At 49.4% G+C, this 18,050-nt stretch overlaps 6 protein-coding genes across 7 annotated transcripts; 4 read left to right on the top strand and 2 right to left on the bottom strand.

Annotated features, from left to right (window-relative positions):
• Positions 1–334: 334 nt before the first annotated feature.
• AAFC00_003987 (uncharacterized protein) lies at positions 335–952 on the top strand (the record flags this gene model as incomplete). Of its 2 annotated transcripts, XM_069343545.1 has the most annotated exons (4): positions 335–371; positions 441–505; positions 567–635; positions 740–952. In XM_069343545.1, the coding sequence occupies 4 exons, from the start codon at positions 335–337 to the stop codon at positions 950–952; spliced, it is 384 nt and encodes a 127-aa protein (XP_069202098.1). The 2 variants fall into 2 exon arrangements, with proteins under 2 accessions (XP_069202098.1, XP_069202099.1); XM_069343546.1 differs by lacking the exons at positions 335–371; positions 441–505; positions 567–635 and having other exon boundaries at positions 767–952.
• Positions 953–2,622: 1,670 nt separating this feature from the next.
• Positions 2,623–3,706, top strand: AAFC00_003986 (uncharacterized protein; the record flags this gene model as incomplete). Its single annotated transcript, XM_069343544.1, has 3 exons — positions 2,623–2,737; positions 2,797–2,846; positions 2,900–3,706. The coding sequence occupies 3 exons, from the start codon at positions 2,623–2,625 to the stop codon at positions 3,704–3,706; spliced, it is 972 nt and encodes a 323-aa protein (XP_069202097.1).
• Positions 3,707–3,925: 219 nt separating this feature from the next.
• Positions 3,926–5,020, bottom strand: AAFC00_003985 (uncharacterized protein; the record flags this gene model as incomplete). Its single annotated transcript, XM_069343543.1, has 3 exons — positions 3,926–4,294; positions 4,354–4,937; positions 5,002–5,020. The coding sequence occupies 3 exons, from the start codon at positions 5,018–5,020 to the stop codon at positions 3,926–3,928; spliced, it is 972 nt and encodes a 323-aa protein (XP_069202096.1).
• Positions 5,021–6,183: 1,163 nt separating this feature from the next.
• AAFC00_003984 (uncharacterized protein) lies at positions 6,184–6,558 on the top strand (the record flags this gene model as incomplete). The annotated part of the gene is made up of 2 exons (XM_069343542.1): positions 6,184–6,270; positions 6,322–6,558. 2 exons carry the CDS (start codon positions 6,184–6,186, stop codon positions 6,556–6,558), a joined length of 324 nt encoding a protein of 107 aa, XP_069202095.1.
• Positions 6,559–7,665: 1,107 nt separating this feature from the next.
• AAFC00_003983 (uncharacterized protein) lies at positions 7,666–9,955 on the top strand (the record flags this gene model as incomplete). The annotated part of the gene is made up of 3 exons (XM_069343541.1): positions 7,666–9,093; positions 9,147–9,674; positions 9,734–9,955. The coding sequence occupies 3 exons, from the start codon at positions 7,666–7,668 to the stop codon at positions 9,953–9,955; spliced, it is 2,178 nt and encodes a 725-aa protein (XP_069202094.1).
• Positions 9,956–16,520: 6,565 nt separating this feature from the next.
• On the bottom strand, positions 16,521–17,665 carry AAFC00_003982 (uncharacterized protein; the record flags this gene model as incomplete). Its single annotated transcript, XM_069343540.1, has 2 exons — positions 16,521–17,206; positions 17,302–17,665. The coding sequence occupies 2 exons, from the start codon at positions 17,663–17,665 to the stop codon at positions 16,521–16,523; spliced, it is 1,050 nt and encodes a 349-aa protein (XP_069202093.1).
• Positions 17,666–18,050: the final 385 nt, after the last annotated feature.

Raw genomic sequence — 18,050 nt, 5'->3', positions numbered from 1 at the left:
TGCATCTGCGACCCAGTCACAATTGGTAGACAATTTGCTTGTCCACATCATGTACGCCATGGTTGGCAACGTAAGAGTTGAACGAATACTATGGCAAACGCGCTCAGAGCGATATGCCCAATATTGAGTATATGAAGTGACTGAGAATGTCTGGTTGTCCAGAGTCGAGTTCGGCTAAATTTCCTATAGCTTCCAAGCGCCATCGCGGGCTTCTGTTCGTGTATACCAAATAATCCAAGCAACACATGCTTCTTATACAACACAAGTGTCCCAACATGATCCCGTGAACGATGTGAGCATCTCTGTGTCTGTCTTCCAGAAAACGACGAAAATCATGGACAGCATACCGCGCAACACCCCTGCGCTAATGGGTACGTTCGAACAAACACCACCGCGCAGTAACAGGCGCAGAAAGGACTAATAGTGCCACTGTGTACCAGCGCGGATCGACCAGATCCGAAACAACATGCTCAAGCGCTTTGAGAACCTCATTGAACTAGCTGCTGTGTGTATACTTGTTGCAGATTTCGAGAATTTCGGGATCGGTTTTGCTCATGTTCCTGTAGGTCGACAAGACAGATCGCAACACTACCGCGTTGAACCAGTATCAGATGCAAGTTGAGACTGCCGCATTAGTGAGTCAAATCTCTACCCTCTCAGTCCTCAATATTTCTCAAAATTACTCTATCTTGACACTTCTCACATCATGTACAACTGCAAACTCACCTCCACACTCTAGATACGCACAAGCGAGGATATCCTCACCATGACGCGCCAGATGCAAGAGCTCTGGCTGTTCGGTCAATTGAAGACGCTCGAGCAGAGAGAAGATCTGCAGGAGCGCATCGACAGTGACGCAGAGGATGTCGCGGGTTTACTGACGCAGCTGTTGACTGCCGAGTCGCTTATGGAGGCGTCTGAGGATGTGAAGATGGAGGTTGAGGGGGCTTGAGATGGCGGTTGGATGATGGTCGCTTGGGAGGCAGGTACATGGCTCAAGGAATGTCTTTGAGACCTTATTGATGGCTTGATTGTGTTGCCGGAAGATGGTTGTTCCCCCGTAATGGAATTGACATGGTATGCGGGACGGCGGTTGTATTTTTACGTGTACATGCCCGTTCACTCTCCACACCAGTGAATGCGCGCCTTCTTAACAGTGTCCTTAGTCGCTAGCGATATTTACATGTTCAATGGCACTCTTTACCTCCACAATACCAGAAAGATATTGAGGAAACATCAACCCTTCATAAATACCGGTGTCAAGACCTTCACCTGCATCAGTGATCGCCGCTACATCGCCGCTACAGTAAGTCATGGCAGGCACAGTGACCGGACACTGTTACTGTCGATGGCGAGGAAAGAGAGTATACGTTGTGTATCGGTTCGACGGATAAGCAGCTCAGAAAAGCACAAGATTGGTACATCAAAGATATTTGAGCGTTGACTCGAGTTCACGCTGTGCAATGAGCGGAAGTAATGTGCTGACGGTTCTCCCTACAGTTCTTATTACTAGGCATGGCACATAAATGCAGACAAGTCATTCAAGGCTGAGAGAGCATCAAGTCGACAGCGTAGTCTATGCTCCTCAGCACACAACAATGATCAGAACTGCTATTGTACATGAACAACTTTAGCATGTCAAGTATGAATTGACCTTATTGTCCGCACCAGACGCAATAGCCAAGGTATATGGACTTTATACAACTTCGCCGCGGTACTTTGTGTTGTACTCTATCTAATCGGATGCTCACGAGAGCCGAAAGTCGGCATGAAAGGTAGTCAGAGCATGTGTTGACCTCGGTAGAGGGGGAGTCTAAGGGAATCTGCCAGAGGTTCAGCACTAGACTAACCACAGCGAGCCATTCAGGACCGGACCAAACCACAAAACGGCTGCCACTCTTTCTCGATCGAGTATAAGACAAGGTTTGAATACAGCACAAGAAAAGGACCCGGCCCCAGGTCTACTCGCTTCAGTTACCCCAGATTCTGCTTTTCTCCGCATCTTTGAACCTCGCATGTGAAAGCACAACAATTTTACAGGTGCGCAACACACACACACACACCCGTTGCTCCGAGTACGTCATTTTCGTGGAGAAGAAAACTTGTCGATACACTACTACGGAGCCATTGATTCTGTCGCATGCTCTACGGTGATTGAGAGGAGATCCGAAGATGCGAGTAGTGTATAAGACATTTCGTACCCGCAGAGATACATCTACATATTCATTGTAAGCAGAGAGACTCGAGGGATGCAAAGAGGGGAGCTATGGGACACATGGCCGAGACAATCTCTCTGAGCATGGTCAGTCACTACTCCCGAGGTACAAACTCCCTTCGTCCAGACACAAGAACCTAAGAGGGTTCTGGAGCGAATCACGGTCTTATGACTCAAAATAAAATCGTGTTTACTCCATCGGCTCTTAGTGAGATGGTTTGGCACACGCTTTTCTACTTCTTTTCTTTCTTTCCCCCCTCCCACTTGCGTGCGTAGATTTCCTTGACGTCGACTCTATACCATCTTACCTGCATAAGTCAGCACCCTCTCAGGTGAAGGTAGAAACAGCAAGCCGAGACACTACTGGATATTGCAAGAGAGTCAATAAACATACTCGAGCACACAACATGTCTGCCAAATCAACGCAAGGCCCTGGTGGGAGGAAACCAGCTTCCGCAGCCACGAATCTAATCGCTGGTGGAGGAGCTGGCATGATGGAGGCATTGGCGTGTCATCCTCTCGGTGAGCACTTCTTATCGCCGTGGACTTGGACGCCGCATGCTGACAAGTCGGTCTCGTAGATACAATCAAAGTCCGCATGCAATTGTCACGAAGAGCTCGCGCACCAGGGGTATGATGCTTGTTCACAAAAGTATGAGCTCTGAAGTACTAACCTAGTCACAGACGAAAAGACGGGGTTTCCTTGCAACGGGAGCCAGCATTGTGAAACGTGAAACGCCCTTGGGTCTCTACAAAGGCCTCGGCGCCGTCTTGACGGGTATCGTGCCGAAGATGGCGATCCGCTTCACATCATACGAATGGTACAAGCAACTGCTCGCGGACCCCAACGGCGGCGTGTCCTCACGATCGACATTCCTCGCCGGTCTGTCAGCCGGAGTCACAGAAGCCGTGGCCGTGGTGACGCCCATGGAAGTGATCAAGATCCGTCTGCAGGCACAACACCACAGCATGGCGGACCCGCTCGACATTCCGAAATACCGCAACGCGGCGCACGCTTTGTACACGGTCGTCAAGGAAGAGGGAGTGGGCGCGCTCTACCGCGGTGTCAGTCTGACGGCTCTGCGCCAGGGCACGAATCAAGCGGCCAACTTCACCGCTTATGCCGAGCTTAAGTCGTGGCTGCAGAACAAGTCGGATGACCCCAGCAAGACATTGCCTGGCTGGCAGACTGCGCTGATCGGCCTCGTGTCGGGCGCTGTAGGTCCCTTCTCGAACGCTCCCATCGACACGATCAAGACGAGACTGCAAAAGACGCCATCCCTTCCTGGCGAGACAGCCATGGGTCGTATCGTCAATATCGGCTCGCAGATGTGGAAGCAAGAGGGTATCAGAGCTTTCTGGATGGGCATCACGCCGCGTGTGATGCGTGTTGCGCCTGGTCAAGCCGTCACTTTTGCTGTGTATGAGTTCTTGAAGGACGCACTAGAGAAGGGCAGGGAAACGCTTCCTGGAGGCAAATATGAAGAGTAGCGGTAGCTTTCTGGGGATTTGTCTTTGCGTTTTGTGTGATCGGACGATAAAGCGCAGCACCGATGATTTCTTTGCTTGACATGTCGGTTCTGTGCAAGGTTGCGAGTCAGAGAAAAGCAGCAGACATTGGTAGCCGTGGCATCTACAACTTTATTTTTTATGTTCCTCATACAATCTACGAGTGGTAATCTACCTACTTGATGATGGTGTTTTCAACATCTATTTCCTGCCAGGTCGCTTCGGTCTAGCGAAGCCCTTCTCGACGACCTTTTTCTCAGCAAACTCGGACGAGAGGACGTCCTCGGTCCACTCGGTCGGACTGGTAGCTTCTAGCTTCTTGCTGATAGTCAGACCAGCCTCTTGCTCAGCGAGACTCAGGATCCTGGCTCTGCTCGCCGCGTAGACCATGCGCTCCTTGATCTTGCTGGCGGTCGGACAGCTGTACATGAAGACCAGCCCTTGCACGCCGGGGTAGTTGTAGAAGCTGTATCGGGGCTCCGAGTCGGAGATTCTGGAACTGATCTCGGAGGGGCTCACGTTGGACGCCGTCGAGTCAAGCTGGAGGGTTTCGGTCGAGACGTCGATTTTCTGGGTTTCGTTAATTAGCATTTTCTTTTCTCTTTCTTGTATTACACCCGTAAACTCACAATCATAACCAACTCGCCCTCGGCGCCCTCCTTCAAGCTCTCCAGCGCACCGAGCACACCCTCCCCAGCCTCCAACCCAATGCCCCCACCGCCAATCCTCTTCCTCGCACCCGTGCCTCCACTCTCCTGCGCCTCGGCCTCTTTGATCCCCTTCAGCCCCTCCTCCTCGTCGGTGAGCGGCGCCGCGAGCTTCGTGTGCGCTTCGTGCTTCGCCCACCCCTCCGGCGTCATCTCTTCGGCTCGAGTGACGAACAGCGTCTCTCTGAAGCGCTCGACGCCCAGCTCTCGCACCAGCGTCAGCCGCGTCGACGCGAACAGCATCTTCTGCCGCACGGGCGCTGTGTCCGGCACATACGTCACGGCGACGTAGCCGTCTGGTGCCGACCCGTCGAGTTTCAGCAGCATGTAGGACGCCGCGGTGGGAGTCAGCAGGGAAGTCAGCTCGCTCAGGTCGGAGGTGAATGTCGACGAGGCCGGGATTGTTTGGGCTGGAACGAGGGTTTCCTTGTCGATTGTGGCTAGGAGTCCGCGCTGTGAGGGGGAGGAGACGAGCGTGTTGAAGGCATCGTGGAGCTCTTGAGAGGCTGGTTGGGGGGTGTTTGTCAGTATGGCATAGAGAGGCGTTGGTTGGCTGCGAGGAAGATATACCTGATATTCCGGACTGCATTTCGGCTGCGGGGTTTGTGGTTGTGTGTTTTGTTGTGTTATTTACTTGTGAATGCCTGTCCGCCGGTGGTTGTTATTTGTCTCCAGACAACAGTCCCTCCCTCCCCGCTGCTGCTGCTTCAACAATGACGTCTCACCGCACCTCGGCCCTGCCCCTCATATTGATACTGCGACTCAGTGCAACACCTGTTCTGTTACTTGGTGGCCAACATGAGAAGAAACCTGGCCAGCATGAGGACATCTGTTGCAACACTGCTCACTTGCAAGAGGAATGCATCTACCTAGCATATCCGAGATCTGGGTTTCAGGATACCCGGCGTTGATTAGCTACACGTCGGGAGTCAACACACCCGAAAGCATATAGCCTCCTCGATGCACCCGCCATCCCTAGGGTTTGGCCTACCTCAAACACTGCATGTAAATTGTCTACACCTTCGTAAAAGTCTCCATCAGTAGATCTACAACATGTCATCATCGTGATTGAACATGGCAGAAAAAACATGTACTCGCGAGACGAAACAGTATCAGCAGTGCTAGCCTTCTACACACAAATAATCAAGCATCCATACCTGAACGAATCCGCCCTGCAGCTCCCCCCCGCCACCGGCTGGGGTGACTCGCTTGCTACCGAAGCTCTTGAGGCGTGTGGAAAAAACGACACCGTCATCGACCTGCTGCGTCACCTGCCATATCTTTTCGCTGAAGGCTATTACGAACGACTCCTGGTGCAAGATGAGACGGTGCCCATCTGCTATGCTGGTGATGACTTTTGGCGCAGGCCTGTGATGGACCAAGTGTATCCTCTGCCAAGCCATTGTGTTTACTTGACTGAAGGCGTGGATCGCGAAGGTTACTCGCTTATTCTTGACACTGAGAGAGGCAAGTTTATATATTCTGACAATTGTCATATTGAAACTGACGGAGCGGAAGGAACCGTGACAGCGTATAGCGTCGGGGGCTGGCGAATAGATGTCCCATACGAAGAATATGAGACCATCCCGGAAGCAGACAAGTGGAGAGCTCACTTCACTTTGCCAGTAACGGACTTTTTCCGAGCCTGGACGCTGCGCTATGAGAATCCCGTCTACATGCTGTCGCCGAGTGCGATAAGTGGTCCTACAACTGGCTGTTTCTATACCCGAGCTCGAAACCGCCTGGAGGAAGATGAACTTGTCTCACGATCTCGAAGAATGGCATCCTGATACAAGCAGCGAGCCTCCTCATCTGGCTGCACATTGTTCACCTACTGCAGTAAGTGACTCATACGAATATCCAATCATCCGTTTCTGACGAGAACCTAAGGAGATTTACGATACCTATTTCCACTACGGCTGGCCGGCAGACTTCGACAAGGAAGGATGCAGAGCAAGACTACTAGAACTACGCAAGCAGGACGACAAAGGAAGACGTCGTCAAATGAGGCAGTCTGAGGACGGAGCGTCTGATTCTGATGATGAAGTGCCAACTTCTGCACCGAGTACTGGCACTGCCCGTCCGTTGACTGGCGGCGCTCCACCAAGAAAACCTCAGAAAGTGTAAAAATAAGACTTGATCAGCTTCGCACTTTCATCGTCAAACCGGGTTGGGTGAGAGTAGGGGATCTACGTTCACCTTCACATCTCGTCGCACAGGTTAAGCCCTCTTTTGCCACAATATTGTTCGTCGACCAAGGTGTGTGAGAAGGATCTCTTGCCTTGAGTTTTGCATGTAAATCAAGGAATATAATGCATAATGTGCGAGCAATATTTCACGTACGGCCACAGGCAGCTGAAAACTGGGCATCCCGTCCGCTCTGCCAGACATAAGCAGTTGACCGGCAGATTAGTACTACGGTGGGTGACCACGTGGGAATCCCTGCTGCTGTACGTTTCCATTTTGTCTTTTACTTCTTGCCTATGCATGCACCTGCTGGATCTCGACTGCATATCTTGTTTTCCTTTTGAACCTACCTGGGAACGTTGATGTTTGATAAGTCTGCTTGCAACTTACACTACGAAGCAAGCTGGCGATGGTGGCACCACTACCAGCAGCTCAGATTGAGAGCTGTCCCTGTCCACTGCAGCAAGGTCCAGTAAGGTCACTGTTTTATGTGGCAGGGATCCAAGGCAAGGTCATGCTATACCCCGAGAAGATGTCCAGGAAAGTGCGGCAAAAACAACAACGCCCCTGAATCCGGCATGCTGTGAAGCGATATGTGCTGTATATCACGACCACAGTCGTAAATCATCTACAGTACAGCTTGGTAGTACATTGCTGTCAGTCCATTGAGTGTGACTGGATATCCAACGGTGAACTATCAAGCTAAATAGTCGTCTGAAATTTTAGCGTCGTCGTTTTTTGTGTTGACACTGATTGGTAGCGTATTATTCTACTAAGTGAATATGACTGGGTACCTGAAAATGAGCTATCATGCCAAAATGTCGTATGGAGCTTTCGCGTCCGTTCAGTATTGACGTTGTTTGTAGTACTACTGCTGCTGTTGCATCTCTTTCAGATTGAAATGGTTTACCGTGACGTTGTCCTCAGGGTGATGCATGGGTATATAACGCAAGTGCCACCGCGGCTTAGGATCTCCTCGAAATAGGTAGACCTGGTTTCTAGGAAAGAAAACATCAAGAACAGCACAAAGCACAACTCAGTCACACGATGGACCATCAAATTTCCGCTCTCCATTCGGAACGATCATCCCTGCGACTCGAACAGATCGCTGCTCTGCGAGCCAGTGGAGTGGGCAATCATGTTGACCTTCCTCAACTTGTCGTTTCTGGTGATCAATCTGCTGGGAAAAGTTCTGTACTCGAAGGGCTGACCGGTCTGCCCTTTCCGAGGCAGGATGGTGTCTGTACCCGGTTCGGAACCGAAATACTGCTCCAAAACAGTGACAGAGAGGATCTGCAGATCATCGCCACTCTCATTCCTTGCAAGACTCGCGATGAGGCGACTTCGGACGCTATGCAAGCTTACAGGCGTCAGCTCGAGAGCTTTGCAGACCTGCCAGAGGCGATTAACGATGCGGGAGTATTGATGGGTATCAGAGGTTTTGGAGAGAATACTGTGGGCCCTTCCTTTGCAGACGATCTTTTCAGAGTTGAGGTCACAGGCCCTGTTGGCTTGCACTTATCTGTTGTCGACCTACCCGGTATCATACTTGTTCCGAACGAAGAGCAGACCGAGCAGGACGTCGAAGTCGTTCACAAACTGGTGGACAAATACATTGCCAACCCAAGAACAATCATTCTCGCTGTCGTCCAAGCGGGAAACGATATCGCCAATCAGAGCATCATCATCAAATCTCGTAAAGTTGATCCTGAGGGCAAAAGAACAGTTGGAATCATCACTAAACCAGACCTCATCAACGAAGGATCTGAGACTAGGATCGCATTGCTTGCCAAAAACCAGGATACCACCAAGCTCAAACTTGGCTTTTTTCTGCTCAAGAATCCCACCCCAAAAGAACTGGAGCAGAGGCTTGACCTCCACGAAAGACGCAGAAGAGAGCTTGCATTTTTCCAGAACTCACCATGGAGAGAGCAAGATCTGGATGCGGATAGAATTGGGATCAGATCGCTACAAGTTTTTCTCCAGCAGCTCTTAGATCGACACATAGAACACGAGCTGCCAAAAGTGCGTAAAGAGATCCAGAGTCTCATGCGCCGGACTGAGGGCCAACTTCAAAGTATGGGTGAGGAGAGACCGGATTTCATACGAATGCGAGGATTTCTTTCCCGCCTGTCTATGACATTTCACAATCTTAGTATTGCAGCCACGAACGGCGGATACCATGAATGTGACCCAGTCTTCTTTCCCCATGTCGAAAGTGACTCGCGGTATCACGACACGAGGCTTAGAGCGACGGTACATCAGCTGAACATCGAGTTCGCGGCAAATATGCGTGTCAACGGCGCGAAGAGGAAGGTGGTCTCGGATAGTGCCCACGTTCCCGGAGAATACAGCGAATCTCCACCACCAGTTTACGATACTGATGTGGCTGACGGATCGGCAGAGGCTGAGAGCTTAGCTGATTGTAGCCAGGTCAGAGTCACAAGGCAACATATGATCGACTGGGTCAGCAAGGTATGAGATCCTTCTCTCTCTCAGGATATTCCCAATAAGCTGACGGTCGGTAGACCTACAGAAGGAACAGAGGAAAAGAGTTACCAGGTAATACGAACCATGTGCTTCTGTCGGAGTTATTCCACGTGCAATCGAGTATGTGGTCTAGTATTGCTGGAGCACATCTCGACAGAACCCACGAAATCATTGTGAGATTCACGCAAGCAGCCTTGCGTCATGTCATTAAAGAGGAGCTTGTGCGAGAAGAGGTTGCACAGATCATATTCTCGTCCCTGAATGAAAAGTTGAGAATTGCCCGGCAGGAGCTCGACAAATTACATGAAGACGAGAGGCAGCAACCAATAACTTACAATCACTATTATACTGATAATATTCAGAAGTCTCGACAAGCATCTCTCAAGGCAGCGATTGAGAAAGCCATGAAAGAGACGACAGAAACGGATTGGAACGGTAAGCTGCACGTTAGCAACAACACAGTGGACGGTCAGAAGCTTCTTGCTTCACTACAGCATAGAATAAACGTCGATATGGATGTCCAAGCATGTGAGGAAGCTTTGGCAGGCCTCGATGCATACTACAAGGTATGTCCATCATCGAGTAAAATGCTAGGTTCGGTTGGAGACCTTACTGATTTGTGTAGGTTGCGCTCAAAACATATGTCGACAATGTCTGCAAACAAGTTATCGAACGCCATCTGCTTCGGGGTCTTTCGCAGGTCTTCAGCCCTGAGACTGTGGTCATGCTGAGTGAAGAAGATCTCCGCAGCATCGCTGCAGAGCCAGATGGAAACGTAGAGAGGCGCAATCATTTACGAGGGTTATTGCAGGTTCTGGATCAGAGTCTGGAGGACCTTCGCAGATAGTCGTCAAGGAGCGTAGCGGGATGACACGTACCATACCTAAGCGTTAGATAGCGTTCCTCACGAACTCGAAGAGCTCTTAGTGGAATCGTGTCCTAGATAAATCAAGGCTCACTCATATGACTAAATAGCTTCCCAATTCGTGGATAGTATAATGTCAACCAGCGTCAAGAGAATGATGTTCAATACGTGTGAGAGTGCCGAAGATCCAAAATTCTGAGCCAAATTGGGAGAACTTCTGAAATGAAAGGAAGGACGCATTGCATTACGAACGGACACGAAGCGCGCAGACGTCGGGTCTCGGTGCCTAAGGCACCTAAAAGTTGTCAATGGACTGGTATGAAAAATATAAGCGACTGGATCGGCGTTCAACATAAGCACGGGAGGTATCTAGCAAGTCGCATACATAGTACAGCGCAACGACCAATCGCTGTTGGTATACTCGTACAAGGGACGCCCGAGCTCTGATGTTCCTCGAGGAGCATCTTATAAGGTGAACAGAGAGCTCATCAGTATGCTAACCCCAACCACATCTTGCAAACAACACTGGTCAATGACAGCTATGCTCTATGTCTGTTTGCCCTTCAGAATCTTCGAAAAGACCTACTAAAGGCAAGCATTCTCTGGATTAGGGCGCTTCAGGGTCAATCCTAACAATTGCAGAATAGCGCCGGGCTTCGACGTGTCGTATGGTCATCGTGTAGAGCTCGAGGTGGTGGATCATTCCTCCTGCCATGGGGAGTATGAGGCCTACCTTGTCGTTTGGTTCGCGTTACCACTGCAGTGGTACCACTGTAGTGGTATGCTACATTTGCTGCACAGGAGTGGTTCCTCCATTGTTTACACGTCTATGAACGGTAGTCATGGATCGGGATATCGTACTTCGATCTGCAAGGCTTTTGTTGGATCGTGGAAGATGTGAACTACACGTCAACAAGCAAGACCAGGTCAGTTGTATCAAGGACCTGGTGTGTATCAGCCCCACATCCGGATCTTTGGCAAATTATCGCTCCCTTTGGACGGGATGCTGCATGACTTCAAACATATGTCGACAAGCATCAGGTGGTTCTGCCCGCGATCAAACGATTGCATTATTCTGGATGTACCCGCTCCATGCTCAGGTATATCCTGGGATGCTGGACTGACGGTGTGGTATTGGGGATCAAAAAACCTGCCCACTGTAAAGTCTATTCCATTGACAGGATTCTCATGCGCTGTCCAGGATGAGTTGGCGGGCTATCCCTGGCATGTCATCGCAGATATCTTGACAGTCGCTTGATCGGCGACGTCAAGGGCTCTGAGCCATGCAGAACATGGATCAGGATTCAAGTGTCAGTCATGTTAGGTGATCTTGGAGGTGTCTATAATGCCTGTGAATAGGTGGCAATATCCCAATATATCAAGCTGCTTCTACTTTAGCAGATTGCCACATAATCGAAACCTTCAACATGACTTCTACAGCCAGCCCTAGAGTTGGCCGTCCCAGACTTGACCCCATCGAGAGGCTTCGTCATCGGTTCTACGAGCCATTGCTCTTGCTCTCGATCATCAATCCGAATAGAGGTGCCGGCGAGCCTGACTTCTCGTCGACACAGCTGCGAGGCAACACGATAATGGACTGGCGCAGATTCCTGGACAATCTTTGCGAACTGTGTGATCCCGAAAATGGTGGCAAGACGACTTGCTCCATTGCGGTTGAAACGAAACCTGCAGGACCCGTCTTCTGGCTTGCTGGATGGCTTCCCAAGCAAAACGGACACCTACGCTGGCTGTTGGAACATCTTGCCAGCTTCAACAACGCCTCCGAAGACGAGAAGGATGTAGCAAAGAATATCATGCTCGGAAGATGTATCAAGTTCGGCAAGAAAAAAGCCGTAAGTTACGCGAAAAAGCTCAGCGGCGCAGTCAAGGAAGCTCGTGAATCGGGAGCAATGTCACAGATATCGAGTAAGTCAATGATCCGAATAACTCAATGATCCGAACAACTTATGTAATAATTTCTCATCATCGAGAGTAGATGATCTTGATACGGTCCTTCAATTGTCTACCTGGGAGAGCTTTACGTACCAAGAACTCTGTCACAGAGCTGCGGTATTTCATGAATCTGGCAAGCTTGGGACACTCTCGAACCTGGCCCGCAGTAGCGGAGAGGGCTCAGTCTGGTCGAGAATCCGACATAGTATCGGCCGCCTCTCAAGCTGGCATAGAAGTTCGTGCTCGCTCATTGATACAATCTCGATGTATCCAGCATGGGTTGACGGTCATACCGTCAAGTATCTTGAGATTCCAGCAGCACCAAAAGCACCCGCCCCAGATCAAAAGACCACTTTGGAAAGCGCCCTGAAGCGCATGGTATCTCATGATCAGCAAGACCGTGTTGAGCAACTCTGCTCTGCACTGGCCAGCATGAGAGACGGCGTAGCCCTATGGTTTAGAGAGATGTACGAAAGCAAAACATTCATACCCAGAGTGCATGCCGAAGTATTTCTGATGGAGCATTTTCACTCTCGAAACTTACGATTCGTGTTCGATGAACGTTACATCGGTTGTAGTAAGCCATCTTGCTACTGCTGCAGCCTGTACATGCGTTTCCACCCAGGCAACTTTGCCCTTCGCCCTGGTCACAACAACCTGTGGAAGAACTGGTCTCCGCCACTCCGAATGTCACATGACAATGAAGCTAGCTATTTACATACTAGAGATATCATGAACAGTATGATCAGATGCATACGGAACGACTTGATTCGTGAAATTGAAGGTAGAAATCCGCGCAGGCAGCGAGCACCGGACTCGACGCTGGGAGTTTGGGATTGAGTGGATTAGAGGTCGTGGACATTCTTCCTTTGTCTCCAGTCACAATTTCGAGTACGGACATATTTATCCTAACGAATTTGTTTTAAATTCTCGATATTATTAAAGAAACTCTTAAGCAACTACAACTACTTTAATTTCTTTCTGATTGTATCCAATCTGTGACATGCAACTAGATGTACATAGACCTGCAGTCATGAATTCTTCATAATCTATGGTAATTTTGAAGTCTCGACTTTGCGTGACAAGCGAAGACAGGGATCGCGACATGTTTGGCCAGGATGCAGTCCTGCCAGGTGTCTGGCGTCAGATGGTATTTTGCATTGAAGTTACTGTGCTGCATATATGGCTGCAAACTAAAAGTTCAGACGATATTTTAGTGTCATGCAGGACCGTGCTGCTGGTATGGGTCAAGTCAATATATGCATACTCTCGATAGGCAATACAAACAGCACTCATACGATGTTTCTCCAGCTAGATATCTCAGCTTGGGCCCCAATCTATGATCGCAAGAGTATATATATCCTAATAGGCGGCATCAATCTACTTTTCCACGGCAGGAGTCACCATCTTTTGCCGTCTTGAGGGACCCTCAGGCCACAAGCAAAGCATGGCAGCAACTGCGCTCGAATCTGCACTAGAAGACGATGATGAGAAGGTCACTACGCGAGGATCTGATATTATTGACCTATAAGAAGCTAATGTGTCATAGGACAAGGTGACAATAGAGGCTATTCTCGACAAGGTTGTCGATATCCTCCACTGCAGGCCGACTTTGTCGAAAATGGTACGATTCAGCGTCAAAGGTAAAGGGCGGCCTGAGAAAGCAAGACACGAGAGATTGGTTGCCTATGACGGACCCGACGAAGAGACTATTACTCTGTTGGAAACCTGCGGTCCAATGTGGCTTTCTAATCCTCAATCAGCTTGGGTCAGGCAGTCGTCGCTGTTGAACTGTTCTCACGATGAACCTCAAGCTAACCTAGTCGAGTGTTTTCTGAGTGCGAGACGTGACGACGTTTAGTCGCGGATCATACAACGTCTCACTTGTATCTTGTTGGTCGACTTTCGTCGTGAGCGCGGTATAAACTCTGTCGAAGACACTGCCAGTGCTTTGTCGATCAATGTGAATCTGTGTCAAGGCTTCGCTCACGCGAAGCGTACTCTTGAACACATGATCAGCGTTGGACACAGATATAAGAACATCCAAAATTCAGTCGGTGCTGGAGTTGTGCTGGTTTTGGGTGTAAGCCAACCTGAGACTTCGTGAGTTTGTAAGGCTTTATGTTTTACTTCACCTTGCTGAACTACACAGATGGACCAAACTGCCAAAAGAAGGTAAAAAATTCAATGATGTGATGACGCATCTGAGGTCCATCGATATCCCAACTTTGGCATCCAAGTACGAGCTCCTTTTCTATGCCATGATCAATTCTCGTCTGGCACAATTCCGAGCAGCTACGACTTTCATACCGGAAAGTTCCCTATTTTCGGCTCAAGTAGAAATAGGCTATATGCCTCGTTTTGGGGGCCATGAATCGGAAGTAATCCACCAACCTGGTCCGATGAACGAACAGTATCCTCAGATGTTGCAGAACATTGGGTATTCGGATACGTTTGAGGATTTAGCTTATGCTCAATATGAAGAAGGCTACATATGCAACTGATGCATGACTTACATTTTGGATGTTCTGATGCCTACGACCTACCGTTATGTAGTCTTCCAAATCACAGACCACCTTGTTCACTCGAAATTGATAGAAACCGCCCACAGTCGCAAATTCTGTGAGGAATACGTTCAGGTGAAGATGTCTTGTAGAAGCCCGGCTCCTTGCAAAGAGGTGTAATACAAAGCGCCTGGCATACAGCATACCTCTCTGTTTGCTTATCTTACTTTTTCTAGCTCATTGGTTATTCTCACTTAATTTCCAGCCTCTTCAGCAGCCTTCGTTGATAGATTCTGAATGCGAGCCACTTCTTATAAGCGTCCTATTACTCGTCACGCACGAAATCAAACCAAACCGAAAGTCTTCAGACCGCATCTACCCCAGCAAACCAAGGATGCAACAGCGCCTCTCTAGCTGTGATCCTCCCTTCGGGATCCAGGCTCATTAACTTCAGCACGACATCTTTGAAGTCTTCGCTCTCGACCTCTGGCCAAGCGTTGAAGTGCTTGTACGGGATATACGGGCAATTACGATCATCCCACATAGCGTCGAGAAAGCTGGCAAAGTTCTTTATAATAGTCAAGATGGCGGCATAGGCCCTTGTATCCTGCCTCATCACCGAAATAGGACATCTGACGTTGTAGGCGGATCAGGCCGGGCTCAATACCCTGAGACACATGAAAATCGAAATCTCCATCGCGTCCAAAAATGACGCGGCCAAGCATGGCATAGATACACTGTAAAAGAGATCATGTTAGCCTTCAGCACAAATGGACTTCGTGGTCATCATGCAGCGTACCACGACTCCGAACGAAAACATGTCAGTTGGTTTGTTGAGCTTCCCACGCAGATGAGCTTCAGGACTGCGCCACTTGTCATTGCCGGCGAGCACACCCTGGACGTTCTTGCCTGGTTTGAGCCAGACCGCGTTCTCGAGGTCTGTAATCTGTACAGCATCTAAGCCCCTTCTTACGTCCAGGCTGTCGTGACTATCGATGACAATGTTGTCGGGCTTAAAATCGAGGTGAACGAGATCAAAGTGGTGCATTTCCGCAAGACCTTCAAGAACACTCTTCAGAATCCGCCGTTTCGACTGAAGGCCAATGTCCTCGCGAGCCAGCTCGAGGAAGTCATGAGACAAATACTTGTAGACTAGGACACGCTGATCAGGAATGGTATCATAGGGCAAGCGGACATTGGTATTTTGGCTGAGGCGGAGTCGGGGCCAGATCTCCTCGACGAAGTTCAAGTAATAGCTCTCTGGGATTTCCTTCAGAACATATTCGCAGCTCTGAGCCCTAGTTGCGTCCTTTATTCTGAGTCGTCATTGTAAAAGCCTGTAAAAGAGAACCATACTTCGCGACCCAGACGCTTCCTAACTCAGGTCGTCGCCGAATAAGTCTCTGAAATGCATACATTAAGCCTGTCTTCCCTGCATAATTCGGACAAACTTTTGTTGACAGATGCGCCATGCGTGGTATGTTCGTAATCATAGCTGAGGTGGAGGTAAAGGAAGACGGCTGCTACAACTACTGCGAAAGAACTACAGAGGGTCTAGCAATGCGGAAAGATCAATTGTAGATATGGTTGACGATGCTTGGAACGGAAGATGTCTTTTTGAATGAGACGTAGAGAGATAGCTGGTCCAATCCTCGGATTCTTAAGAAACCCCAAAGAATGTCCATGCACAGACCTATAGACTCCAATACTCGGAGGCTAGCATTTTGTGTCCTCTTGCATGGGGCAGTCACGCTCCACTGCACATTCTAAGCTCTCACTAAAGCTAGGAGAGATCGTTCTCAAAGATCTGTTGCAAATATCTCGATAGGCGGGGCGCCATGTTTGCACTTCGCGCATAGCACAGTATATATCGGAGATCCCCGTTGAAAGTGAAGTTGTACATAATATGCAGTTAGTGTTGAGCAGGATTGAGTGTTGATTTAGTAATTTTTCCTCTGTGAGTCAAAACATGCTTCAACTCAATGATGAAGGATCCCAAAGAAGGGAATATTACCTAGTGTGCAAATACTTGCGTGCTGTTTGACGAGCAGCAAGAGAAAAATTCGTGATGCGCAGAAATCGACGAGAAATCAAAATACATGCACGTCCTTGCCCTCGAATCCTAACTCCTTGAAAATGCCCTTTCGTCCTGTAAGGACGCTCTGCATGGTAGGCGGACCACAAAAGAAGATCTTAGAAGTCTTGCCCTTTGTCTCCTGGGCCAGAACATCACTGAGCACTGCACGGTCCACGTATCCCTTTCTGAATGTCGCCATTGTATTATTCGTTGCGATGACACTATCCTGGCGTTCCGAGATATCTGCAGAATCGCGCGAGACACAGTAAGTGATACGCAGCTTCTCGGGATGGGCCTGAAGTAACTGATCGAGTTCTTTCTTCAACGGGATGTCATGTGCGGTGTTGATCCCCCAGACGAGGTGAATCCTAGTGCTGTCGTTTTCGTTCTTGAGGACACTGTGCAGAAGGCTGTACAGGGGAGTTATACCTGTTCCGCCTGCCACGAAGAGGGCGGTTTTGGAGTCGCTGGCAGAGGACGATGTAATGGGAGTCCAGGTGGGACTTCCTGGTAGCGGACCTCGGACTGTCAGTTTGTCGCCTGATTGCAGGGAGTGCATGTAGGTTGATGCTGCTCCGCTCGGGTAGTGCTTGATGAGGAGCTGGATTTCGCCTGGCGTTGAAGGGTCGGAGATTGTCGTGTAGGGGCGAAGGACAGGGAAATAGCGATTCGACGGTGTGTGTTGGGTCAGAATAGCACCTGGTACTCTAGTTAGAAGTCACAAATCACAGCGTTTTCGTCCCGTCTCTATAAGAAAGCAGATGAAGAGCAAAAGGAGCAGGAAGAGAGCTTACCACCGGCACTAACGCCACTAATTTCTTCCCTAGAAGGGAGACTCAGAGTGATTCTCTTAGTGTCATGATTGACCTGTTCTACTGCCACTACACTTAACTCCTTGGCAAAGACCATGTTTCTCGGAAACGAAAGCGTCTTGTTTGCTGTCTTCGCATCGAAGGCCAAATCTCTCGAAGGAGTAAGGTTGTTCCATGCTGCCGACGCGGGAGATCCAGGAGGAAGTTTAGTGGAAGAATCGAGTCGGATAGGTTTCCGGTTTGCGTAGTAGCGTGCTCCCACTAGACCTATCGCTGTTGCGCCAGCGAGGAAGCGAAGAGCACGGGGCAAAGTCAATCGGGTGACGAATGTTGATGAAGATGCCATTATTGATATTGATATTGATTTTTTTTACAATGGCTATCCCTTATAGATTTTTCTTTCTTCTTTGTGTTGTGAATAGCTCAAGATACTGTCCGTGGAAGCAGGAACACGAACCTACCAGGTTATATACACAAGAGACCTCACCTTACAGCCTACCTAAGGTAAGGTATATGTCAAACTATCCGTCTCCGGTCATTCAGCTTAGGTAGAGTTACGGAGGCAGATACAAAAGAAACAGCCTCCGAGGCGCGCGTTGCGTCCGCATCTCCAATTTTGGAAGGCAGGCGCGCAGAATCCTACAACCGACTGACGACAAGTTTGTCTACAGCCTTGTTTGCTGTTGTACACATCAGCTTACTGCGCCCGACCTCGCCATTGCTGCATAGAT

Source organism: Neodothiora populina (genome assembly GCF_041146345.1).
Source record: "Neodothiora populina strain CPC 39397 chromosome Unknown canker_contig_17, whole genome shotgun sequence".
NCBI classification, from domain to species: domain Eukaryota; kingdom Fungi; phylum Ascomycota; class Dothideomycetes; order Dothideales; family Dothioraceae; genus Neodothiora; species Neodothiora populina.
This window is presented reverse-complemented; position numbering and strand designations above follow the sequence as displayed.